Source organism: Lontra canadensis, unplaced genomic scaffold, assembly GCF_010015895.1.
Source record: "Lontra canadensis isolate GAN:19392208 unplaced genomic scaffold, GSC_riverotter_1.0 scaffold30, whole genome shotgun sequence".
Classification (NCBI taxonomy): domain Eukaryota; kingdom Metazoa; phylum Chordata; class Mammalia; order Carnivora; family Mustelidae; genus Lontra; species Lontra canadensis.
Window position 1 is genome coordinate 11,553,082 of NW_022631024.1, and position 25,888 is coordinate 11,578,969.

At 42.8% G+C, this 25,888-nt stretch overlaps 1 protein-coding gene across 10 annotated transcripts in view; it reads left to right on the forward strand.

Annotated features, from left to right (window-relative positions):
- GAPVD1 (GTPase activating protein and VPS9 domains 1) overlaps window positions 1-24,533 on the forward strand; it is a 79,730-nt gene extending 55,197 nt beyond the window's left edge. For 7 of the 10 annotated variants that reach the window (XM_032865853.1, XM_032865860.1, XM_032865854.1 and 4 more), the window contains 13 exons: window positions 2,929-3,006; window positions 3,133-3,503; window positions 4,865-4,952; window positions 5,934-6,014; window positions 9,427-9,549; window positions 11,308-11,437; window positions 12,390-12,499; window positions 12,770-12,929; window positions 13,803-13,990; window positions 14,607-14,820; window positions 16,762-16,834; window positions 18,141-18,338; window positions 19,546-24,533. In XM_032865853.1, the coding sequence (XP_032721744.1) occupies window positions 2,929-3,006; window positions 3,133-3,503; window positions 4,865-4,952; window positions 5,934-6,014; window positions 9,427-9,549; window positions 11,308-11,437; window positions 12,390-12,499; window positions 12,770-12,929; window positions 13,803-13,990; window positions 14,607-14,820; window positions 16,762-16,834; window positions 18,141-18,338; window positions 19,546-19,686 (1,955 nt within the window). In that variant the 3' untranslated portion in view covers window positions 19,687-24,533. The remainder of the gene's footprint in view (window positions 1-2,928; window positions 3,007-3,132; window positions 3,504-4,864; window positions 4,953-5,933; window positions 6,015-9,426; window positions 9,550-11,307; window positions 11,438-12,389; window positions 12,500-12,769; window positions 12,930-13,802; window positions 13,991-14,606; window positions 14,821-16,761; window positions 16,835-18,140; window positions 18,339-19,545) is intronic. The other 3 variants (XM_032865856.1, XM_032865862.1, XM_032865863.1) reach the window with 1 other exon arrangement.
- Window positions 24,534-25,888: the final 1,355 nt, after the last annotated feature.

Sequence of the window (25,888 nt, forward strand, 5' to 3'; positions counted from 1 at the left end):
TCACCTATGAACTCTGAGTACACATCTGTTTAAAATTCTGGAGAAACAGGAAATAGTCCTAAAGCATTTCTTTCCTTTTTTTTTAGATTTTGTTTTTATTTATTTGACAGAGAACACAAGTAGGCAGAGAGGCAGGCAGAGAGAGGGGGAAGCAGACTCCTCGCTGAGCAGAGAGCCCAATCATGACCCGAGCCGAAGGCAGAGGCTTTAACCCACTGAGCCACCCAGGGGCCCCCACCTAATGCATTTCTGCTGCAGTCTGAAACGCGAAGTATCTCAAGGAGAAACACTTAGATGCTTATTGGAGCTGTGAGCTTAACTAGCTGTTTCTTCTCTTGTTTGTCTTTCATGACACACCATTTTTACTTGAAAGAAGGACTGACAAACTGTAGTTACTCATATTTGGGTATTTGGCAGGCATTTCTTGAAAATTAAACAAGGGAGCCTATCACTTCAAGGAAAACAACTGGCAGTGTTTGTTGCCAGTGATAAAATTCAGGCTTTCAGATAAAAATGACAATTGCAGAAAATTTGTATCCACCTTCATGAGCTTGACAGCTTACTGATATTTAAAGACTTTTCTGATGAGATTGGTGTTTTTTTTCTGATGAGAATGTAATTTTTTGATGTTATATATTGAAGTGTGTCAACATGTGAAGATCTACGTATCTAATTGAATCAGTATTTTCCAGGTGATCAATGCATGATGTTATAGAAATCATTTAAAGTAGAAGACAGACCAATTAATTTTAATGTAACAGAGTAAAAGTTCATTGATTTTGTTTCCGATTCCTAATTGTAGCTAACCTTTAAAAACTACTAATCAAGATTTGGGGTCGTATCATAGAAGAATGTGCACGGTTATCTGAGAAGGCTATTAAAATATCTTCCCTTTTCTAACAATATTAATCTGTGTAAGGCCAGCTTTATATACTTCAGTCAAAATACGTATTGCAACAGATTGAAAGCAGAAGCTCATATGAGAATCCAGCTCTGTTCATTAAAGGAATTTGTAAAAATTTAAAACAGTGTCACTCTACTTGTTATTTTTTTATTTTGAAAAATAGTTATTTTTTCATTTAAAAGGGTTATTTGTATTACCATTTAACAGATGTATTTAAATCAATTAATATATAAATACATATTTGTTTTCAGTTTTAATTTATGATATGGTAAGTATTGGTAGATATAACCAACATGTATAGGCTCTTCAGAGCAGTAATTTTTAAGAATATAGAAGTCTCTTAAGACCAAAATTTTAAAACTGATATTCTAAGCTATCTTTCATAATAATGTACTATTTTTATAATTTGAATAGAGGAAGGTAAATATATAGAACAAAAGAAAAATCAAAAAGCATAAAATCAAAGAACTGCCATTCATTAGCATTAAAGAGTTCAGACTCAAAAAGTTTAGAGTAACAGTTTCTTTTTTTTTTTTAAGAGAGAGCACCCTTGATGGCGGGTGTGGGCTGGGGGTGAGGTGGGGAGGGGCAAAAGGAGAGAGAGAATCTTAAGTGGGGCTCAGTCTCACAACCCTGAAATCATGACCTGAGCTGAAATCAAGAGTTGGATGTTTAACTGACTGAACCCCCCGGGCACCCCTAGAGGAACAGTTTCTTTTATATATCTGAAAGTTTTATCCTCTGCATACTTACCTGTTTTAATATTTCTGATTTTATTTGTGGAGACATATGCTTAGAGGAGTCATTTTTACTCCATAGCTGAGAGTAGTTCAAGTCTGTTTTATGATGTAGTATAGTATTAGTCATTTTTGTTAGAAGTACTTTTATAAATTTCATTTGCCTAGAGCAGTATAAGAATTTCAAATTCGGAGCACCTGGGTGGCTCAGTGGGTTAAAGCCTCTGCCTTTAGCTCAGGTCACGATCTCAGGGTCCTGGAATCGAGCCCCGCATCAGGCTCTTCTGCTCAGCGGGGAGCCTGCTTCCTCCTCTCTCTCTGCCTGCTTCTCTACCTACTTGTTATCTCTGTCAAATAAATAAATAAAATCTTAAAAAAAAAAAAAGAATTTCAAATTCTACAACTTTTTATTTATACTCCTTCTAGGTATATGTGCTGCCGAAGCGAGCACATATACTCCTTCTAGGTAATATTGCCATTATCATTATTATTATTATTATTATTATTATTGTTAAAGATTTTGTTTATTTGAGGGTGAGAAAGAGAGAGCACAAGCAGGGGGAGGGACAAGAGGGTGAAGCAGTTTTGAGTCGGGGCTCAATCCTAGGACCCAGGGATTATGACCTGAGCCAAAGGCAGACGCTTCATTGACTGAGCCACCCAGGCACCCCTGCCCTTATTATTATTATTATTATTTTCCTTATTTTTATAGTTGGAAAGAAGGTGAGCCTCAGGGCAGTTGTGACATTCTGAAAATTTTGATGATCTACATATTTTGGCTCTGCTCTTTGCATTAACTATAACACAATTTGGCCATTAAAACTGATTAACATGCAATGCTAGACCACTTAAGTGTCATTAAAATCCATGTATGTAGGTAAAAACATACCATGAATTTGAAGTAATCAGAATATGATATTTGTTAGATTCTCTTTTTTTCTGACATGCCCCTCAAGTTCTGTTAATCAGAAAAGGAAAATTGGGGGGAGCCCCTGGGTCACTCAGTTGAGCATCCGACTCTTGATTTCAGCCCACATTGTGATCTCAGGGTCGTGAGATCAAGCCCTGCATGGGGCTTGCACTGGGTATCGAGTCTGCTAGGGATTCTCTCCCTCTCTCTCCCCCTCTACCCTTTCCCCACTGTGTGTACTCTCTTAAATAATAAATCTTAAAAGAAAAAAAAAGAAAAGGAAAACTGGAAGAATGCTAGAACCCTTTTCACTGTATAGAAACTCTTACTGAGTGATGAGTTCTGATTTGGTCTTACAGTTTGCCTATTTATTTTAGGCGCCCACCAGCTGACCTCTCCTCCTTCTCAGTCCGAGTCTGTACTTGCCATGTTTGATCCGCTGTCTTCACATGAAGGTAAACTAGTCAAATGAGCTTTTTAACTCTTACCCTGGGCAGGAGAACAGAACCAAAACCCTTTGTTGATGCCTTTGTTGAATCAGTTGTATCTCAGTTGCAAACTTCTTTTCCCCTGTGTTCTAGGAGCTTCTGCTGTGGTAAGGCCAAAGGTTCATTATGCCAGGCCGTCGCATCCACCACCAGATCCCCCAATCCTGGAAGGAGCTGTAGGAGGAAATGAGGCCAGGTTGCCGAACTTTGGTTCCCATATGTTAACTCCAGCTGAAATGGAGGCATTCAAGCAAAGGCATTCTTACCCAGAGAGATTAGTTCGCAGCAGGAGCTCTGATATAGTATCATCTGTCCGGCGACCCATGAGTGACCCCAGCTGGAACCGTCGTCCAGGGAATGAAGAGCGAGAACTCCCTCCAGCCGCAGCCACTGGTGCTACTTCTTTGGTGGCTGCACCTCACTCATCATCTTCATCCCCGAGTAAGGACTCCTCAAGAGGAGAGGTACGGGACACAGGCCATCTAGAAGAATTTTGCTGGTTGTGGTCAGCTTTAAAGTTCTATCTGCCAGGTTCTCTTGATATGTTAGATTAACACGGTATATATAAATCTCAGAGTAAGGATGGACAGCAGTCATGATTAAAGATAATCTGTCAGTCTAGTTTGTCCCCAATGGTAACCCATGGGAAACCTATACTATTTTGGTTTTATAATGTATTTTGCATTTTTATGACACTTTGAACTTTTCTCCAAGCAGTTTTGTATCTAATTTCATTTAAACCTCACAGTTTCCAAGATGAGTAATTAAATGATTTGTCTGAGGTCACTTGATAGGCTAGTAAAGGAACTATAGTCTCAGCTCTTTGATGTGTGATTTTTTTTTTTAAGATTTTATTTATTTGACAGAGATCACAAGTAGGCAGAGAGGCAGGCAGGCAGAGAGAGGGGGGAAGCAGGCTCCCCACCAAGCAGAGAGCCCAACGTGGGGCTCAATTCCAGGACCCTGAGATCATGACCTGAACTGAACGCAGAGGCCCAACCCACTGAGCCACCCAGGCACCCCTGATTTTTTTTTTTTTAAGATTTATTTATTCGACAGAGATAGCACAAGTAGGCAGAACGGCAGGCAGAGGGAGAGGGAAAAGGAGGCACTTCGCTGAGCAGGGAGCCCAACGTGGGACTTCCCAGGACCTGGGGTCATGACCTGCGCCGAAGGCGGACACTTAACCAACTCAGCCACCCAGGCGCCCCTGACATGTGATTTTAATAACTCACTCTAATTGGAGATCAAAACATGAACTGTGAAGTTGTCTGCATCTGGGTTTGAGTCCCAACTCTGCGACAGGCAGGCTATAGAACTTTGGGGCAGATAGGGAGATAGCTTTTTTTAGCCCCTTATTTCACGTCTATAAAAGGACTTAATAGTATTATTTATCTCCTAAGGCTACTGTGAGGTTTAAATGAAATAACATGTATCCTCAGCACTCGGTACTTGGCACACAGTCCATACTCAGTTTTGTTATTACTACTACTGTCTCATCTCTGCTACCCCTCTAGACTTCATGTGATTGAGCTTACTCCTTTCAGAAGTGTTTATTGAGTGCCTACTCTGTGCTAGGCTCTGTGTTAAGGTTTTGGTTTACTTGCGATTTGGTTTAATGTGATAGTACCTACCCTTAAGCAGATCACAGTCTGGTGCCTAAAAGGTATACTTCCATGTTTCAGAAGTTTCCTGTACAGCAATAAGAACAGTTTTTCTTTTAAGACAAGAGTGGTTTTTGATTTTCACAGACAAACTGAAATCCTTTCCCTAGTAATTTATCCTGCTGTCCAACTCCAAATAAAGCATCAAACTTTTTCTACAGACTGAAGAACGCAAAGATAGCGATGATGAGAAATCAGACAGGAACAGACCTTGGTGGAGAAAACGTTTTGTTTCTGCCATGCCTAAAGGTAATTTTATACAATATTAGAATTATACTAGCAACGAGAAGCAAAGCCCCCAAATCTCTTCCAGAGAGCCAGTATGTCACCTCATCTGTGAGGTTTCCTGGGCCTAAGTTTGTAGCCGTTTTGAGAGCATAGAAAATGGTTTCACTCAGGTGAATGCTAAAGGCAGACCTTTAGAAATGATAGTTCTTGTTCTTTGCAGGAAGTGGTAGTGGCTTCATAAATGGAAATCAGGCAGGTCATGGTTGTTTAAATATCATACGCCATTAAGAGTAAACGTGGGACTTTTGACTAATTGCTAATAATTACTGCAGGAAAAAGGGATGCTATTGGTAATTAAACATTGAAAATTCATCCTTTACATTCCTGGAGTAAACTTAACTTTTTGTGTTCATTGAGAATGTTTTTATCTTGAATATTAGTGAGTGTTTATTTTGGAAGGCAGTTGTATAAAATTGTTTGCTTTTTGGGGGGGGGGGGGGCGGTGAATAGCCTGGCATTGTAGCAGTAGATACTGAGATTTGAGTTGGCAAAAGCATCTCTTCCTGCAAGGAGAGATCATCTAGGAGCGAGGCTGGGGACTTCTCCCAAAGGCCTCTTCTCGGCACCGTGGCGCTCGGGAGCTGAGGGGCACTGCTTTCAGCTGCACTCAAGCCCCCTTGATGAGAGGTTGAGCTTTGAATGTGGTGTTTTCCAGCAGAGGTGAAGAGGCCGTGATTTTGACTGAGTCCCAATAGATTCGAATTAAATCATTCTTCCTATGGCCAGTGACCCCAGAGCAGATCCTGAGAGCTTCTTTAAGAACCTTCAGTGCTGTTTTAAGAATGGTTATCCGTTGACACTCAGGATTTCTTAGCTTTTAAACTTTTCACCTTCCTTTCACTTAGAAATGTCGGCACACCAGTTAATATTCCAAAATGACTGCTGTCTTCCGAGTAGTGCAGTATGTTATGTGTCACGCTACTGACTTTATTTAATTTCCAGCTCCTATACCATTTAGAAAGAAAGAAAAACAAGAAAAAGACAAAGATGATGTGGGGCCTGACAGATTCTCAACACTCACAGGTTTGTAGACCGTGGACTTCCTGGCTCCTTCATTCCCAGAGCACATATTTCATAGCACTGTTTCTTGGGCGCCGTAAGCGCTGCCTTTTTAGAAGAGTGTGTCTGTGTGTGTGCAGTGGGGAGTGTGTTCTTCATGGCTCTGTGGCTTCCCGGTGGTGGCCGCAGGGAACCTCCGTGTGCTCTTCCTACAGACTGCCACCGCCATCCTCATCCTCATTATCATAACTTCTGTTTCTGATGAGGCCCCCGCTGCTGAGCCTCTAGGCACACCCTACAACTCGAAGTCCCAGTGGGACCATGCCACACGGTGCCTCTTAGGGAAGTGTGGCGATGGTTTTAGTGCGATGCATGCCCCATCTTTGGATCATTGGTCAGATAGCTTTCTCTCGCATTGGTCATAGAATTCTAAATTTATTCCCTTCTGTAGTTCTTGATTATTCAGGATCACAGTGAAATTCCGTTCTACCTAATCATTTCCTTTTTTTGTGATAAAGTGTTCAAACAGTATCATAAATTTATATACTTCACTAATTTTTTACGGCTTGAATCATTTTAACATTGCTATCTGACCCAAGGAAGACACAACTAGGGATTGGGTTCTTACCTTACTCAGCATTTGTGTTTTTGCGGCTTCTGTTTGGCACATTATGGATGAGTATCCTTACAGGAATGAGTTTGAGAAGTAGTGTTAGTGACCCCACCTTGAGTTGGGTAGCTTTGTACTGTTTCTGATGGCTGTAGAGCATCTAGACTGGAAATTAATTTCTCACCTCTTTTTTTCTTATCTTGATTTTCAACTATGTTATCCTACTACATTAAAATGAAGATTTTTACTAAAAAAATGGTATAGGTTTCCAAAGAACATCCTCCTCAAATAGCTCAGTAGTATAGGTAGAATCCCATTTTAACGCATGTTATTCTGGTATCTGGTTGCATGTATTTGGATATATTTCCATGGTGTCTAGCATACATCCCCGCTTTGTCTGGTGCCGTGACTCTCCTGGAATGAAGGGTTTTGAAGAGCAGGAGCTGTGTCCAGGCCAGCGTTCCCTGCTGAGAGCCGTCAAGCCTATCTTACTCAGTCAGCAAATACTTGTTGAACATCTGACTCATGCCAGGCACTGTGCTAAGTGTTGTGGTAATTCAGTCAAATCACATGACCCCTCTTCTTCAGGAGCCTACGGTCTGATTGAGAAGAGTTGGAAACATATACCACATTCCTAGTGTTTATGAGTTCACCGGTGTTTATGGAGTGAAATACTCTTAAGGAAATCTCGTGTTTTTTAAATGTTAAATTAATAATTGGGGAAGTTATAAATTAATTTTTTGCTTGCGTCTTTGGGCAAACGTTTTTCTTGGTTCTTGGTACCTAATCTAGGAGCTAAGGAGAGTAAGTTTTTTTCATAAGGTATTTATTTCATTTTCTTTGTGTTTGATTCAGGCAATTTAGCTTCCCTACTAGTGCAGAAATTTCTGCCTAGTCCTAATTAATGACTTGTTGGAGATTATCATTAAATCAACTTTTAAGTGATATGAAAGGAAATTTCTTAACAGTCTGTCCATAATGCAGTCACCCTATTCTTTTTTTCATGTTCTTTCCCAATCTTTCCATATCAGTACATGGCTTTCTCATGATTGAATTAGAGTATTGTGTAATTTTATATTCTTCTTTTACTAAATGTTAGTTCATAAACCCTCTCCAGTTTCTAGTAGACATGGTTGGTTTTAATAATTTGTATTGGCTCATAAATAACCTGTCATATGATTTGATAACATTGTGAATGTTTTCTTGCTTTTGGATACTTGAATTGTATCCAGTTTTTTTATGATGAAAATATTGCTCACAGCTTCATATATATAGCATATTTTGTTTTCATTACTTTTCTGGGATAAAATTATTAATGGCTTAGAAATAAAGGTTGTAAGCAACGTTATGGCATTCCCTATGGTTAGCCAAATTTTATTGTTCCTTTTTCAGAACGCTCAGCAGCACTCAAAACCAATAGCAAAAAAGTACTTCCCCTCCAAAGAAAGATTTTCTAATGATAGAAAAGTTTTATCGGTTTACATTTTAAAGATCGGATTTTATTAGGATTCTCTTCTCATGCATTCTAATACCATTACAGCAGAAAGATTAAACTAGTTTGGAAATCCTCTTTCTCTACAGTTTACTGCAGTTTTACAGAGACATGGATACTAAATTTTTTTTCCCCATGGAAACAAAAGAGCCCATGAGCACACTGCTGAACCTCTCTGTACCTGCTTTCCTCATCCATAAATGGAGGTGGTAACAGTACCTCCCTGTAGGGTCGTTGTGATGATTAATTGAGATTGTTCATATAAGGTGCTTAGCACAGTTCCTGGCACGTGGTAAGTGCTCAATAAGTGCTCAGTAAATGTTAGCTGCCATTATTATTAGCTGCTATTAACACACACACACACACACACACACACACACACACACACAAAATCTAGTGGGGGTTTTTTTTTATGTGTTTTTAGACTTTCTGAAAAATGGGATTCTACCAGAATGTGGACACTTGTGGTTACCTTCTTGGTCTACATCTCCCTCAGGAGTTTGCGTTTCACTATAGAACTTGATTTTGTCCCATAGATCTGTAGCATCCCTTTGCCTTGATGACTCTAACATCTTAGACTCCAGGAACATATTTTGAGGCACCAATTTTGCTGACAGGATAATGGTCCTGACAGTAAACAGTGCTACATCTGTGATGGTAGTAAACTTTTTCTCTGTGTACCCTGGGTACAATTCCAGCACTTTCCAGCAGTGGCTAGATTCTTTCGGAGTGCCTCTCACACCGTCGCAGGCACAAAAGTGCACTCTGCTAGCAGGTGCACTGCCACCATGAGATTCAGTAAGACAGAGTACTGATACCTCAAGCTGTCAAATGTGGTGTAGAGAGAGAGTCATACAGGAAGAATGGAGGAAGGCATTTTTTTTTAATAATTATTATTTAAAAGGGTTTAATTCTAAATTTGGTACTTCCCCTCCTTTAGCATAGAGATGTCTGCATACATGAATCTGCATATAAAGATGCATTATTGGAAGTTCCATTAGCATGAACTGATAATAACAGTAACTTGAGCAGAAGTGCTTTAGAAACCCATCACCCATCTAGTCTGCACTGAGCTTCCCAACACTGTCATGCAGAATTTTGGCAATGATGAGAAGGTGGAGCTAATCCTCCCAGTTCCGTGCTTGGGCAAGCCCTGAGACCGCGAAGTGGGATGAGCAGGCAGCTGCATGGTGCCTCTTAACACCGAGATATGTGCTCTTTTTTAAGTCTTAACCTCCTAATCCGCCTTTGGGATTATGCTACTGGTGTCGTACTAACATCAGAATTGCTACAAACCAAGGGGAGCTGATTCTCTCACTCTCCTTTCCCTGCAGATGATCCCAGCCCTAGACTCAGTGCGCAAGCTCAGGTCGCTGAGGATATTCTGGACAAATATAGGAATGCCATTAAGCGAACCAGCCCCAGTGAAGGAGCAATGGCGAGCTATGAAAGTACAGGTGATCATCATGATAAAGATTTGAATGCAGTTGACCCTGAAGTGGGGGGTGTGGGGGTGAGTGGGTAGGGGCACCAACCTCCCACATAGTTAGAAATTTCTGTGTGACTTTTGACTCCCCAAAAACTTAACAACGGATAGCGTGTTGTTGACTGGCAGCCTTAATAACATGAACAGTCAGTTAAGACGTATTTTGCACGTTATATGTTATTATATACTGTGTTCTTACGATAAAGTAAGCTGGAGAAAGGACAACGTTAAGAAAGTCATAAGAGAAAAATACATTGACTGTACTGCATGTTTTTATTGAAAAAAAAAAAAAAATTCCACATAGGAGTGCCTGGTTGGTTCAATCAGAGGAGCAAGTGATTCTTGACCTTGGGATTGTGAGTTCAAGCCCCACGTTGAGTGTAGAAAATACTTAAAAACAAAGTCTTAAAAAAAAAAAAAAAAAGAACAGTGTATAAGTGGACCCACACATTTCAAACCTGTGTTTCCCGGTCAAGTGTTCTACCTTTGGTATCACAGTGAGACATGTTTGGAAGAAGTAGTTTTTTAGTGACTACTTTGAGTAGCTGTCAGAAAAATATGGTGTAATCCCTAAAATAAAGAGGAAAGAAAAGCATATAAAAGCATAAATTGTCTACTGCACGTGTTTCTTTAAAAAAAAATTCTTTTTTTAATTTATTTGACAGAGAGAGAGAGAGATCACAAGCAGGCAGAGAGAGAGGGGGAAGCAGGCTCCCTACCGAGCAGAGAGCTCGATGCAGGCCTCGATCCCAGGACCCTGGGATCATGACCTGAGCTGAAGGCAGAGGCTTAACCCACTGAGCTACCCAGGCGTCCTGCACGTGTTTCTGCTTGTATGTTCGTAGACTGTCCCTGGGAGAATCTGGCCAGTAATGTGAGTTGGCTTCAGGGAGAACTCATAGGGAGCATAAAGGGTAGCCAGAGTAGAGGTGAATTTCCCATACATCTTATTTTGAAAAGTTTCAAAGGACAGAGAGTTGACTAGTACAGTGAAGATCCATGTTCCCTCTACCTGGGACTTTATCAGTTGTTAACATTTGGCTGCATTTTCTCTGTATATTTTTTCCTTTTTTTCCTTGAAGCATTTGAAATGATCTCCTAATAAAGATAGTTGTCCCACGTAAGCACAGTATCTTTATGATAGTAATGAATTTTTATTCCTTTTGATTTTATATATAAGTGTATTCTCTAAATTGGTGAATTAAAAACATAGAAACAGCTGCGGGAACCACAGATCTGTTGTGGCTGCATTTGTGAGTCGGTCCCAGCTCATCGTTTGGGCGGTGGGAACAGCCCTAATAAAGAGCCGGGGGGAGCTGAGGGCAGGGTTCACCTCGGCCGCCAGGTAGCTAAGGGCTGTACAGCAGGCTGCTTTCTCCTGGGGCAGGATTCCATGTCTGTAACACGAGGTGGTTACGTAAGATGATTTGTGAGGCCCCTCTTGGTTCTGTGGTGCAGTGGTTCTGATTAAAGCATTATCTGTTAAGTCACAGACTTTCATCGCCTTGGGTTAACATTGGTAGAGAAGGTAAAAGTCATTCTCTTTGTGACACCTGCCCCCGTGATCTGCTGTTAGCTGGTTTAAGCGAGCTTGCTTGCTCGCTTTTTTTGAAGAACTCTGACTGTAAAGCACAGTGCTAATTTATGGTCGAGTAGCTCTGAACACCTCGTGTGAGACTCTTCCAGGTTAACCCACTTCTGTCCTCTCTTGGGGGGTGGGTTTGCACAGAGGTCATGGGTGACAGCGAGAGCGCCCATGACTCTCCTCGAGAGGAGACGCTGCAGAACATCTCGGCCGACGATCTCCCGGATTCTGCGAGCCAGGCGGCCCACCCCCAGGATTCTGCTTTCTCATACAGGTATTTCTTTGACAGGATTTCGAATTTGAGGCTCTGGGCTTTTCATCACCACCGCAGTCACTTCGAGTCAGATGATTCATTAGGCCACCGGGTGACTGTATAGAGCAGAGAGATAAGGACGGAATGCTGTGTCCGGAAAGGCTGCTTCACTCTGGATGCCGTGTAGCAAAGGCTTTAATTCAGGGATGAAAAAACAACCACCTCATGTGCCCGCAGGGGCCACATCAAGTGATTTAAATGACACAAGTGGTCGTCCCTTTGCCCACACCAAGCTTCCCGGCAATGTGAGAAATGCTGGGGGAGACTGAACGGGTGGCAGGGTCAGCTGCCGTTTCAAATGGTAGAGCGATAGGAAGGTCTTCTTGTCAGGCGGTGAGCTCGTCGTCTGCCGCAGGATCAGCCTTTCTCAAGAGATGTGATGGAGGGCCTTCTTGGAGTGGGTGGTGAGATGGCTCTGGGGACTTCTGTGGCCCCTGCAGACCCCGGCATAAGGCCCCTTTTGCATTCTCCTCATAGTGCCCTCATAGAGACTCAGTATATTTTACAGGTCCACAGTCAGTCAATCATTTGACTGATTGTGGTGACTTTACAGAATGAGCCTTGCCCAGGGCATTTCTGGCCTTGCTCCTTGGGTCACTAGAAAGCCTGTTCCTTTAAGTGAGGAGTCAGTAAATAAAAAATTATCTATTATTTATGACCTCTTGAAACACTTGAGTCCTGAGGTAGGATATTAATTTATATGGTGAGTGTTCATAAAGTGTGGCCGTTCTCTGCATAAAGAAATTAACGTACTTTTGGGGCACCTGGGTGGCTCATTCGGTTGGGTGGCTGTTTTCAGCTTGGGTCGTGATCCTGCCATCCTGGGATCAAGACCCGCTTGTGCTCTCTCTTTCAAATAAAATCTTTAAAAAAAAAAAAGAAGAAATTAATGTACTTTTGACTCATTCTTCAGAGACGCAAAAAAGAAACTGAGACTTGCTCTTTGCTCTGCGGATTCTGTTGCTTTCCCAGTGCTCACCCATTCAACAAGGAACGGTTTACCGGACCATACAGACCCAGAGGGTAGGTTTTTCCTGTATTTATAGGTTGAACCATGTGAAACTGCCTGTATTCAACCTATGTAAGCTATGTAGCAGTTCATGTGGTTCCATTAGTATATTTGTATTAGAACCAGGTAAGGGCACTTTGATTCCTGATGCATCATTAAAGTGAGGGGCAGGGCTGCTTAGCTCTACTGATCCCTGGTAGAGCGGAATGGACATCCCAGAGGCTAAGGGCTGGCGTGCAGTGGAAATTGTCGGCAGTAACAATTCTCTCTCTTTTTTTGTTTAGACAATGAAATTGTATGCTTCTTAAAAGTTCAAATAGCTGAAGCAATTAATTTACAAGATAAGAACTTAATGGCTCAACTTCAAGAAACAATGCGTTGCGTGTGCCGCTTTGATAACAGAACTTGCAGAAAACTGCTGGCCTCTATCGCCGAGGACTACAGGTAACTACCCCAGCTCCTGCACCTGTGACCCGGTGGCAAGGATCTTCTTCCCTGTCTTTATTTCACAAGTGAATCTAGGCTTACGGCAGCATCCTGGGCTGTGTTTACCTGGGTGTAGATTTCCGAGGAACACATTTGGATATTTGTCTGGAAATGTAGTTGTAAATGAGCAGCTCTCACGGAGAAGTGCACTTTCCTTCAGCTTTGCACAGAGGCAGTGTTTGCAGAGGTGAGGCCAGGAGAGCTAGGATATCCTGCTCCTTTTCTTGGGGGTGACCAGAAAAACTACTTCCCTGGAGCAGGAAAACAAGCGTAGACTAAAAATTGCTGCCTCCTGTCTGCTGCCTGCCCTTTGCCAACACTTCAGGAGAAGAACGTCAATGAGATTCCTGGGAGACGATGAGGCCCCCAGGCTTAGGGGATGGGTGCTCTAGTGATCGCTACAATTAGAATTTAAGCAAATTATCGCTGATACGTTTAATAATCTAGTGGCATATTAACCTGTATTTTGTTGTTGTAGTCTTCTGTAGCAATCAGTTTCCTGTGAAGTGTGAGGTCCTGCCAGCAGGGAGACCGTGGGCCAACGTGAAATAGATGAAGGATGCCAGGGGACTTAGTAATATGTCGTGAGTTAGGCAGCTAAGCGTTTAACCCCGTAGGTGTTCTTCTTCACCAACATGCAGAATGGTTCCGTTCCTTGAGCTGCCAGCGTGATTAGCCCTCAAGACAGCTGTCTGCAGCCTGATGTGGCTCATTCATAAAACCAAAGCCTGTGAGGTCCTGTTCTTTCTTTAAGAAAAATTAGGACTCTTCGTCTCTAAGGAAGTGTGCACTGTATGTATGTGATGTCCTGCAAAGCCCGTTTCCTTTTAGGAAAAGGGCGCCCTATATTGCTTATCTCACTCGCTGTCGGCAAGGACTGCAGACCACACAGGCCCACCTGGAGAGGCTGCTTCAGCGGGTGTTGCGGGACAAAGAGGTGGCCAACCGGTACTTCACCACTGTGTGTGTGAGATTGCTGCTTGAGAGCAAAGAAAAGAAGATCCGGGAATTCATTCACGGTAACCGAAGACCTTTCGATTAAGCATCTTTTCAGTCATGTGTTAATGGGAAATTCGGAAATTTTTGTATTGCTGGTTTGAGTAGTTGCATGTCTAAGAGTAGTCCCCTAAATTCCCAGATGTTTTATGGATTCTTAATCATCTTGATGTGGAACCAGTAAATTTCATTTTTACCATGGATCGAATACCTGTAGTTTATACGAAATTGGGAAAATTGGTTAAGGTTTTGGATCCACAAAATTCTTCTCATATTTAAAAATAAAGCGTATCATTAAAGTTTTTTAAATTTTTACTTTTATTTAACATTTATACTTAAAATACCGTTATAATTAATGTACGGTGTCGTATTAGCTTTAGGTATATCGTGTAGTGATTCAGCAAGTATGTCATTTTTATAACAAGCCCCTTGCTCTTCTACTTTTGCATTGTATATTTCTGAACCTTTCTCACGATTTTAATGATTTGGCCACATATTCTTCTAAAATAAACCGTTTCCAGATACTTTTGGCTTTAAGAGAATAGTATCTGCATAGCTAGTTATTAAAATGATTTCTGTAATTTCCTTTTTAAAATGATTCAGATAGTGTATTTAAAAAATTATTATTTTGCATTGGAGACTTTCAGCAACTCACAGCAGCTGATGATAAAACTGCTCAGGTAGAAGATTTTCTGCAGTTCCTCTATGGCGCGATGGCCCAGGACGTCATATGGCAGAACGCGAGCGAGGAGCAGCTTCAGGACGCCCAGCTGGCCATCGAGCGCAGTGTGATGAATCGGATTTTCAAGCTTGCTTTCTACCCGAACCAGGACGGTGACATACTGCGTGACCAGTGAGCACTGCCATGTTTACTACGTCCCCGTAGATCACATAGGGGTATATCAGCCAGTCCTTGTTGTGCTGAGACTTAGTATGTGACCGTGAAGGCAGCACGTGTTACCATTTTTCACCCATCTGATCCCAAGAGCAGAAGGAAGGATAAGGCTCTGTTCAGGGCAGTGGGCATGAGGCCCCTGGGCGTGTCGGTGGCTGGGGCCTGTTTGGACGGTGGGAGCTGTCCGCTGCTCTTCCCCACCAGCGGTGCTCACCTCCTTCCTCTTGCCTCGGGTCTTGACTGCAGCACCTCCTCCCTGACCTTTCCGACCGGGTCCCCTCCCTGGCAGGGCTCTCCTGGGCCTGTGTCCCTGTCGTTAGCACTTGCCACAGTTGGGCTTGTACATTTGGTAGCGTCCGTGGGGCCTCCTCAGCCTGGCACCACTGACATTTGGGGCCAGATAATCCTTTATGTGGGAGGTGGCTGTGTGCCTTGCGGGGTACTTAGCAGCGTCCCCGGTCTGTGCACACCAGGTGCCAGTAGTACCCTCCAGCTGTGAGAACCAGGATGTCTCCAGACACCGCCAGGTGTCCCCCGGGGGGCAGAACCACCGCCTGCTCGATCACCGCTGTGCGCGGCTGTCTGGCGAGCGCCCGCCACCGCCGCCGCCGCATCGGTTGGCGAGAGCAGGAGCGTCCTGCTCACATGCACTGCGCTCTCCCCTCGTCGAGCACAGCGCTTGACTTCTGTATGCGCGATACCTGTTTATTAGGAATGAAAAGCTCTACGTTTGAATATCAAAAAATATCTGGAAATGTATGGTTCTCAGTAAAGCTGATCTTAAAAAATAATCCTAAAAAAAAACCCCGAGAAGAAGTACCTGGAGTGGTAACAGGGGTTATATTTTGGATAATGAGACTGGGGATGATTTCGTATTTTCCATTTTCCCCTTTTTGCATTTTCTGGAGCACTGCTGTACCCTGTTTCTGCCCCCAGCATGTCAAAGTGTCTCCTGTGCCCCTCCCGCCCTACCCCCTCGACGCCCCGCAGTAACACTGGCTTTACTGTGCCAGGGGCTCTCAAGGGGTCCACGTGATAAGACCTTGGGGTGACTCATGAGTGGTTTATAGATGGTTTCTTTCATGGAAATGCTAAGATCTTGCGTGTATGTTCTGTGAATGCATTAGGATTGTTCCAGTCCGCCTCTCCCACTGGTTCATGCTCTCAGAGATACACCCAGGCTTCTGTATTTAATTCACCAACTGGGACCTGTTTTCTCTCCAGAGACCAGTTTTGGGCTTCCAGAATGGGATGAGGAGTTAGGGACATTCACACTGTATTTACTGCAAAGAGGAGCTTTGAAGCAGATTACTCGTATGCTCTCCTCCACAGCACTTCTGCAGGTTTTATAGAGTGGACAGTTAACACAGTGTTTGGAAAGAACAGTAGAAACCAAGAAAACTGGGTTTAGCCCCTCCTCCTAACACCTGTGTGACCTTGGGCAAATCCTTCACCATTTTAAGCCCAATTATTTTTATCTATGAAATGAGAGAGAGTTCGAGTGTTCTCAAGAGCCCCTTCTCTTTCTCAGCTTCTGTGATCTTCGGTTTTTGGCTTTTGATCCCTCTGCTTCCTCGTGCTTTGTACTGATTAGTGTGTCCAGGTGGCTTCTGGGCTGGGGCTCCTCTCCTTTGTGGCTTGGAATGCTGTCCTTGGCTGGGAAGGAAGGACTTCCCTCTTCTTGTCGCCCCTCAGCTCACTTAGCATTTCTAAGCAGAGCCTAAGTGTGAATCTTTTTTTTGACAAGACGGAATACTTACAGCTAAGAGATACTCTCAACTGTAATTGTAATCTGTTATCTTGAAGCAAGTCTAAATGTTTTGAAAAAAAATCAGTTATAACTCTGTGTGCCTTGTTATGTGAAATATGTATTTACATCTGTGTTTTGGGGGTTTGCAGGGTTCTTCATGAACATATTCAGAGACTGTCTAAAGTAGTGACCGCAAATCACAGAGCTCTTCAGATACCAGAGGTAATGTAGGTGTAAAAGGCCTGGGTGGTGCTGGTAGTTGGTCCATATACCCTCTGCATGGGAACAATGTAGTAAATTACAAAACACAGTTTGCATTAGATGTAATTCTAACTATAAAGTTCTCAAAGGTCTAGGATTAAAATTGTCTGGCATGGAATGGCATGTCAGTGGGGAGATGAGGAGGAAGAGGCCGCACTGAGGGCCCCGAAGCCACTTGGCCTCCCGCCACAGTGCTCCCCACGGATGTGTTTTGTTTGTTTGTTTGTTGCAGAGAGAGAGCATGATGGAGCGGGTCTGAAGGAGAGAGAATCTTTTTTTTTCTTTTAAGATTTTATTTATTTATTTGACAGAGATCACAAGCAGGCAGAGAGGCAGGCAGAGAGAGGGGAGGAAGCAGGCTCCCTGCCGAGCAGAGAGCCTGATGCGGGGCTCGATCCCAGGACCCTGGAATCGTGACCTGAGCCGAAGGCAGAGGCTTAACGCACTGAGCCATCCAGGCGCCCCGAGAGAGAGAATCTTAAACAGGCTTCGGACTCAGGTCTTGATCTCACAACCCTGACGTCGTGACCTGAGCCAGAATATGAGTCAGACGCTTAAAACCAACTGAGCCCCTCAGGCGCCCCCTCCATGGATGATTTTGTAGTCCTGTTTCTGCAGAAAAGTCCCATTTGAATAAGGGATCTGGTGACACTCCGCAGTGTCTGACAACTATTATTCTAGGGGAAGAAGTTAAATCTGAATGTGATGTCAAAATTACCTTTTAGTGGTCATCCAATTTTTACAAAATAGTAGGGAAATTTCAGGTATTTGAGCTTTCTGGTTGTTTTATTAAAATCTCCACTAATGAAATATTGATTAGCATGAGTTTTTAAATTATTTTTTGATTTTTTTTTAGTCTGTTATTTTTAGAGCTATTGCAACAAATATACAAATTTTTAAATTTTTTTCTTTCAGAAGTAGCTTGTTTGGGCTTTTAGAATCAGCTACTACGTGTAGAGAATTTCCATTCTAGCTACTTAGGAATTATTTGAAATTTTTTGAATTCTGGATTTGGTGTTATTGTATGTCCTTTCTTCCATTAATGGATATCTGGGTTACTTTATTTGAAAATGCCAAGCAGATTATTTAAAAGTTTAGAAGTTAAGCTTTAATCTCAGTGGGAGAGGAAGGAACAGCAGTCTGGCATTACTGAAGAAAGGAAAAGGCACCAAGCTTGTCCTGCTTCTTGGCACCCAGGTTGCTCTGGTGGCTTCCTGTGGTTGCTGTTGGATTCATGATCTGCCTGTCTGTCTCTGGTCTCACTTAGGTTTATCTTCGGGAAGCCCCTTGGCCGTCTGCACAGTCGGAAATCAGGACAATAAGTGCTTACAAGACCCCCCGGGACAAAGTGCAGTGTATCCTGCGGATGTGCTCCACCATCATGAACCTCCTGAGTCTGGCCAACGAGGACTCCGTCCCTGGAGCAGATGACTTCGTGCCTGTTCTGGTATTTGTGTTGATAAAGGTGGGCCCCTCGCTGTTGTTAATGATAAGGGTTTGTTTGGCATTTCTGAGCAGGCTGGCGCAGGGCTCCCCACGCTCCAGGGACCTCGGCTCCTCCAGTCTCAAGCTCTGTGTTACCCAGAAAGAAAGAGTCTGGTGCGAGGTTTTGTTCTGTCCAGAAGTTACAGTTTTCAGAAGAAAGAACAGGAGGACCAGATTGCCAGATGAACGTTTCTAGCTGTTAGGTGCCTGAGGTTCTTGGTTGGGGCTTGGTTGTAATTACTGAGCGAATGAAGGAAGGAAGAATGAGGGCTCTTATTTTATAATTGTGCCATATTATTTTAAAACATACTGACATCTCTCTCTTTTTTTAAAGATTTATTTATTTGCGGTAGGTGGGGGTGTGAGTGGGGAGCAGCTGAGGGCGAGGATCTCAAGCAGACTCTGCACTGAGCACAGAGCCTGACGTGGGGCTTGATCTCACAGCCCTGCAATCATGACCTGACCCAAAATTAAGAGTTGGACACTCAATTGATGGAGCTGCCCAGGCTCCCCCTATTTGTGGTATTTCTGCAATCAAAACTCTTAGCTCAGGCAGCAGCCCCTGGGGTCCGTGTGCGGTCAGCCTTCGTAACTCCAGCTGCTGGCCTCGCTCTTCTGTCTTCCACATGGGGTGCGTTAGTTCTGTGCAGGGCCCCTTGGAACGTGTTCTGAGGCACAGCCCTTACCTTCTCCCAGCCACTTAAAACACCCGTGTCCGTTCTTTCCACATGAAGACAGTGGGAAAGTGAGAGATGTTCTGTGTTACCTCTGGCAACAGAGGGTATGTTATCTTCTTAGTTTTTTTTCTTTCTTGGCTGATTCTACCCAGACTTAGAAGTCACTTGGCATATAGCATTTTTTCCTTATCTAACATTTTAGAATCCTGGGATGTTGAGTAGTCTGCTGGGATTAGTTCAGCCTCCTTTGGGACCAGTAAGTTTTAGTGACTTACAAGGTTGGAAAGCTCTAGATAGCCCAGCTGGCATTTGAACCTGAGTTACCTTTCTTGTATTCCAGTGTTGCTCTTAGTGACTAGGTGTTTAATCACTTCCAAAGAAGAATTTGGGGATTATTTTCAAAAAGGACTGGCATCTTTCACAGAAAAACATTTGAAGATGTTCACTTAGATGATTTTTGCAGAGCTATACATCTTGAGTATTTGACGCTTTCATTTTTCACTTCTCTAGGCAAATCCGCCCTGCTTGCTATCCACTGTCCAGTATATCAGTAGCTTTTATGCCAGCTGTCTGTCTGGAGAGGAATCCTATTGGTGGATGCAGTTCACAGCAGCAGTGGAATTCATTAAAACTATCGATGACCGAAAGTGACCAAGACCAAGGCCCACCAAGGCCTCAGACTGTTAGACGGGCAAACAGATCTCTTAGAAAATGTACCAGCTGCTTTGAAGGCTGAAGAGTGTTTTTGTATAATATTGTACAGCATTCAGACATTTTAAAACAGATCTTTACTAAACAGATTAATGAGCTAACAAGCAGGTTCTCTTTTCTTTGGGCTCTTTTCCTTTCTGTTGCATATTTGGTTATTTTCTTGTCCCAAGTAGAGAATTAGTACTGCAAAAAGGGACCACATTTTTCAGGTATTTTGAAATATTAAAAAACAGAACAAAATCTAGAAAATTCCTAGATCTCCATTCATGGATACCCATTCTTTCCTTTTATTTAAAAAAATAAAAAGAACAGTACACCTCTTTTTAGATGCTGTCTAATCTTATATGCATCTAATGGAAGGAAGATACCAGTTGCACTGAGAATTATAATGGTGGTGACATTAGTGGCATTATCTATAAATACACTCACTGAGATGAAAAGCTAAGAAGGAAATGTAAATATAATATATATTTATATTTGATGTAATATGGACATCTTCAGATTCTAATAAACAAGGAGTATTGCTGATAGTAGGCTGTGATGTACCCTCTTGTGAAATGGTTTCCTGGACAAAGTTTAAGCTGAGCTTAAAAGCAGCAAACAAATATACAGAAATATTTATTAAAGTGGAAAACAGTTTCTTGAACTTTCTAGGTGTGGAGTTTGATGCACAAGACTGCCTTTGATGAGGGTATAACAATCACTTAGACATTCCTCACCACGGACATCTTTGAGCCCGCAGGAGGAAGGAGGTAGACCCTTTAATCACCACGCATTGCGTACGAAGGAAGAGTAGACACCTAATAGGTTACTGTGGTACTTCTTATCTGAAATACTAGATACAGTGTAGAAACCCCAAACTGAACTCCTTTCAAACCTTTAATTGTAATATATTTTTGATGATTATTCACATTGAATGACAGACCAGGAATTCAGTGAATGTCATTTTTTAAAAAACTGATTTGTATTGTCTGCTCTAGTGATACAGGTTTTACTAGTGATAAACTATTTTAACCAACCATATTATTCTTACGGAAAAAAGTCTATTTTGGCAGGTTTCTGTGCCTTTTATTTCCCTCTTCTGAACAAAAGTCTATGTTTCTGTATTTTGGTTTGATTGTATATTGATAATCAGGAATGGGTTTTGGTGTCTGAGAAATTGGCCATGGAGGCACACCAAAGCTTCAAGCACAAGTCTTGTACATAAGTCACGACTGACTGGTTTCACTTTGTACATTTCCTAAACATGGGGAGCTGCTTTTATAACACACCTGGTCCCATACTTTGAGTCCCTTGTTGCGGCCAGCATTTCGAGGCATTTTTAAGGGAACTGTGACAGACAACTTTGAGCAGATGAATACGGAGGCTGTCTACTTCTCTCCAAGACCTCTGTGTTTAATTGTGCCTGAAGAAGCCAGATTTTCTTTATGCCTCCACCTCTTCTCATTCATTTATTTAAAAATACCAAAATAACAAGTTGCATAGGAGTGTGGGATGTGGTTTCTGCCCTCTAGGGAGAGATCAGAATTCAACTAGTACTACAGAATGCCCTTTGGAATGTTAGGCCAAGCACTCTGTGTGGACTGTCAAACTTGCCTAGGTATTAGGTTGTCAAATCCTATCATAACTACTTTATGAAACAAACAGTCTGACACAATTTCTAAGACCTAGGGGGAGTCCATTTACTTCAGCATTTGATTCAATAAACATTAAGTTGATAGAAGACTTGGAATAGTTGAAATGCATTACTGTGGGATTTCCTAGAGATTATTTTTTCTCCACATGGTTGCTGCACCTCTGCTGTGTTATCACTATGGAAATAAATGCGAAGCTGTGGATGTGGCACAGGGCTCTTTTCTGGGGAGGAGAAGGCGGTGAGTTGGGTTTCGGGTTGCGCTGGAGGCCAGAGGTAAGGGCCAAGCGGTGCCGGAAGCAGTGGCAAGGGTAGAAGCCCACAGACCTGGCGCCAGACGACACCTCAGACAGGCAGGGGTTTGGGTCTCGCCTCAGGTGCTGGCCGGGCAGCGCAGCCCCGCTGTTTAAGGGGCAGTGACGTTTCCCTCTGGAAATCCCATTGGGAGCGCGACAAACCAGCATTCCCCGCTGCCGGTGTGATGGGGCATGACTCACCCCAGTGTTGATCTCTGAGTTGAGGAATCGGTAATGGCCTGGCAGTGGTAGGGCCTGAGACAGGCAGTGATTTGATTTCGCTCCTTCAGGAATGAAGAACAGTAGCTCTTTGGTTCTTACGACACTTCCTCCCAGGACCTATATGAAGGATTTGTGCAAAAGTATAAAATCACCCACAGGAAACATTCAGTAGCCACTGATTATTACGTGGAATTTGCAGCAATAATGAATGTTAAATGGAGAGAGAGTGGCTCAGTTCACTGAAATCTTACACAGTTCGTGTGTTAATATTCCGTTTTTGGAAAACAGTAATAGGAATACAGATTGTCTTTCCTTGTGAAATTATTTTCTTTTTAAACCTGGTAAATGTTTTGTTTTCTTTCTCCACTTTAGTTCACATCTCAGCCGCAGTAATTGCTTTCTTCTGATTTTTCCTTTAAAAACCTGCTGATGGAAGCTTTTTTATACAGACTTTAAATTGCTGTAGTAAGAGAATTAGGCTTTGTGAGGGATTGAAAATAGACGTATTGCATGGTTTTTCTTTTCCTGTTGTGACCTGGAAGCCTTTGCAGACTTTCAGTCGGTGTCTTGCCGAGGTGCGTGAGCAAGAGAACAGACACCGCCGCGGACGGTACCGAGGCTGTGCCGAGACCCTGTAGCCGACTGCGCATGCCTGTCCAGCACCACTGTTGAGTCACGGGCCGTGGGGATTCCAATTTGGGCCAAGTCAAGGTCAACTCCATTTTTAAAATGGGGGAGGCTTTAAAGATTCCTTTCTCTGATGTGATTGGGTGTGGAAAGGGGAAGTCGGACCACACTTGTTCAAAGTGACTAGTAGGTTGCATAGAAATGATAGAAATGTGGGGCTAGCTTCCTTCATGTGTGTCTCAGACTTTTTCTTCCTGCCTCTCCATATCCCTTTTATTTCTTTAAGGAAAAGTCTGTATTTGCCGTCTTTAGTTCTTTTAAGTCTAGTGGATTTATTCTGTATGTAATTGCCATAATTTGCTGTGGGTGGGGATCAGAAACGATCTTATTGAAGCTCACAGAATTTTTAGTAGATGAACAGTGATGACATATTCGAGATATTTTGAATGCCAAAATGCTTGAGAACTTTGCCAGATTAATACTTAATATGTTTTAGAATGTAGGTTACCGAAGAAGTAGGATGACCAGGAATAGCTCTATTACTCCTGAGAACACTCGGAGAAAGGAAAACAGTTTACTTCAGTGTCATGGTTGGTGTGGAGTCACCGTGGAGCTGGTGTGTCCCACAGGCCTACGCTCAGCAAAGGTTAAGCTCAAGAGGGAGGAAGTCCTCTCTACTGGGTTAACAGCAGACAGCGTGGGCAGTGGCCAATTCACCCTGCCAAGCGGATACTCTGTCTTACTTAACGGATTCTTGTGCTTCTCCTGTATTAAAAAGCATCGGACTGCCTCTCCTTGAAACTGATAAAACCTTCTATAAGCCTCAGTTAATGAGCTTGCACAATCTTGTATATGTATAGGAAATTCCTGTCTTCCAATGTGACGACTAATGTATGGTACCATTCTGTAAAGCTGATTAAAAAGGGAGAGCAGTAGAATTCCCTGGATTTTATGTTTCCATTATCTATTTTGTATGCAGAATTAGTTTCTAAAGTTTCTTTGACTTCAAATGTTACTAATTTCTCCATGATGATTCACACTTGTCTTTTTCATTTGAACCTCTAAGGGTATTTGTTAAGTGTGGTCCAGGAGGGAATGCGCGTGAACTCACGGTTACTAACGTGATGGTGAACATTTACTCTTTTCATACAGTTCGTATCTGACCCTTGTGTTTGGTAGCTACTCATCAGCCTTAGTTCTGCGAGCAGAAGTCCCCATTCCGGTATTCACTGAAGCCTTTATTCACCTTTGCGGCTGAGGGGAGGTGCTGTTAGACCAGGAACCCTCGTTACAGGCTGACTCTGCAAGCTTCCATCACTGTCAGGAAGGTGCTTGCCCTATACTGATCACACCTTGTTTAGAAGGAAACATTAAAAATTTCAATGGGGGCTCCATTTGCATCCGGTCTGCTCAGTATTAAAATTAATGCTATCACTTGCCTAAAACTGAAAATTGAATTCAGCTTTTCTTGCCAACTTGGCATTACCTGTGTGCTCGGACTTCTGTTATATTTGTAGCCACTCAACCCCTCTCTCCGAGTAAGTGGCTCCGTACGCTTTCCCGAAGGATGCTGAGCTCTGACACTGTTGAGCTATAGGCTTCCCTGCAGGGCCACCTGTAAGACCTGTCCCGACCCTGAGAAGCGAGATCATTTCTCAGAAGCACCTCTTGGCTATGAATGTGTCCTCTGCCTAGAGATGTAAAGATTCATTGAAGAGCTTTTGCTTCAGTCATTTCATTCCAGAAGAATCGTTTTCCATCTTCTTGGGGGTACCAAAATGCAGTACATAGACTTAAAAAAAAAAAAAAAATTGACCAAAGAGACCAGAAAATCTCTGGCCGTGGGGATCCTGAAAACATCTTCCACATTTGGGAATAACTCTCAGTTCCGAGTCATTGAACCTGTTGTAGATGCTGAACATGAAAACCACAGTAGACTTATTTCTGTTAACTAGGAATTCAGCATATTGCTGGCCAAAAACATTAAATTTTATGTTCCTGTGAAAAGAGTATCTGATGTGATTTTTTTTAAGAAATCTCTATGCTCGACGTGGGGCTTGAACTCACGACCCTGGGATCAAGTGTTCCGTGCTCCACCGACTGAGCCAGCCAGATGCCCCTTCTCATGTGATTTAAAAAAATAGGATATTTTCACCTCAGCTTTCCTTACTCCTCTTAATTTGTAGGTTTGACAAAAGCCACTGATGTTTCTTTGTCGTTCCTGGGGAATTTAGTCAGGGGATCTGCCCTGACTCTCTCTGACCAAATGAATGACAGTCTCTGGGAGTGGGACCCAAAATTATGCTCTACGGAGTTCTGTAAACATTGTCCAAACTTCCCTCTTGAGAATCACCTGGGACTCTTGTTTGTAAATCTGAGTTTATTAAAGATGGAACCAGGAATCTTTACATCTTTGAGTGACCACGTGGCTCTAGCTATCTGGGCTAGAGAGTCAGGAAAAGACTAAACCTAGGAAACCTAGAAGCTACCTTTCAAAGACCTGTATTACAGGTACTTGATCAGTTTTTAAGACCTGAGTCTGAGACAGCTGGCAGTTTGGTTCTCAGAACATCTGGGAATCGTGTGCATTTACCGGGGCAGGTGAGTCAGGACCCCGTCATGACAGGTGGAAGAGACACACCCAGTCACAGTATTTTCTCCAGCAACAGATGAGATGGGGCGTTGAGGCAATCCTGAAGTGTACCAAGGAGGTGATGTCAGTCAAAAGACGACATGGCACAGATATCATTATTCCAGGCAGGTATCGGAGATGGGCCTATTGGTATATGAAGGACGGTCTGGAATTTTATGTGGAAGGGAAAGTAGGCTATGGTGAGCTCACGGATATAGACGACGGAAGGTGACCAGCAACCACAGTCCTAGCTGATTTCTGAGTGACCAAACGAGGGCATGGAATGGACCATTCTTATTTGACCATTGTGTGGTAGTCTCATTTCCAAATCATATATAGTCTTTATAATTTTTAAGGGCAAGAATTAAAAATATTTTCTATAAAAACAAAAGTCCTCCGGGTGACATCCTTACGGAAGTTTGGAGAGCCAGCATTTCACAAGGCATGAACCAGGGGCCCCTCTGCACCACACACCTGGGGATGTCCATAACCTTGTGATCTCACCCCATAACCCCTGAATCAGAATTTCTGGGTCGGGCGAGGGGGGCTCCAGGAATCAGCATTCATAGCAAGTCCTCCATGTGGCTGATGCTCGGTAAAATTTGGGATCCATGGCAAAAAGTGTTCAGTTCTTAAAGGTTTGGCTTCAAGTCCTGCCAGGGTAACAGCTGAGAGGAAGGCAGGCTCTTGTAATGCAGAGGAGCTTTTGCCAGAGGATAGCGCTTTTTATTT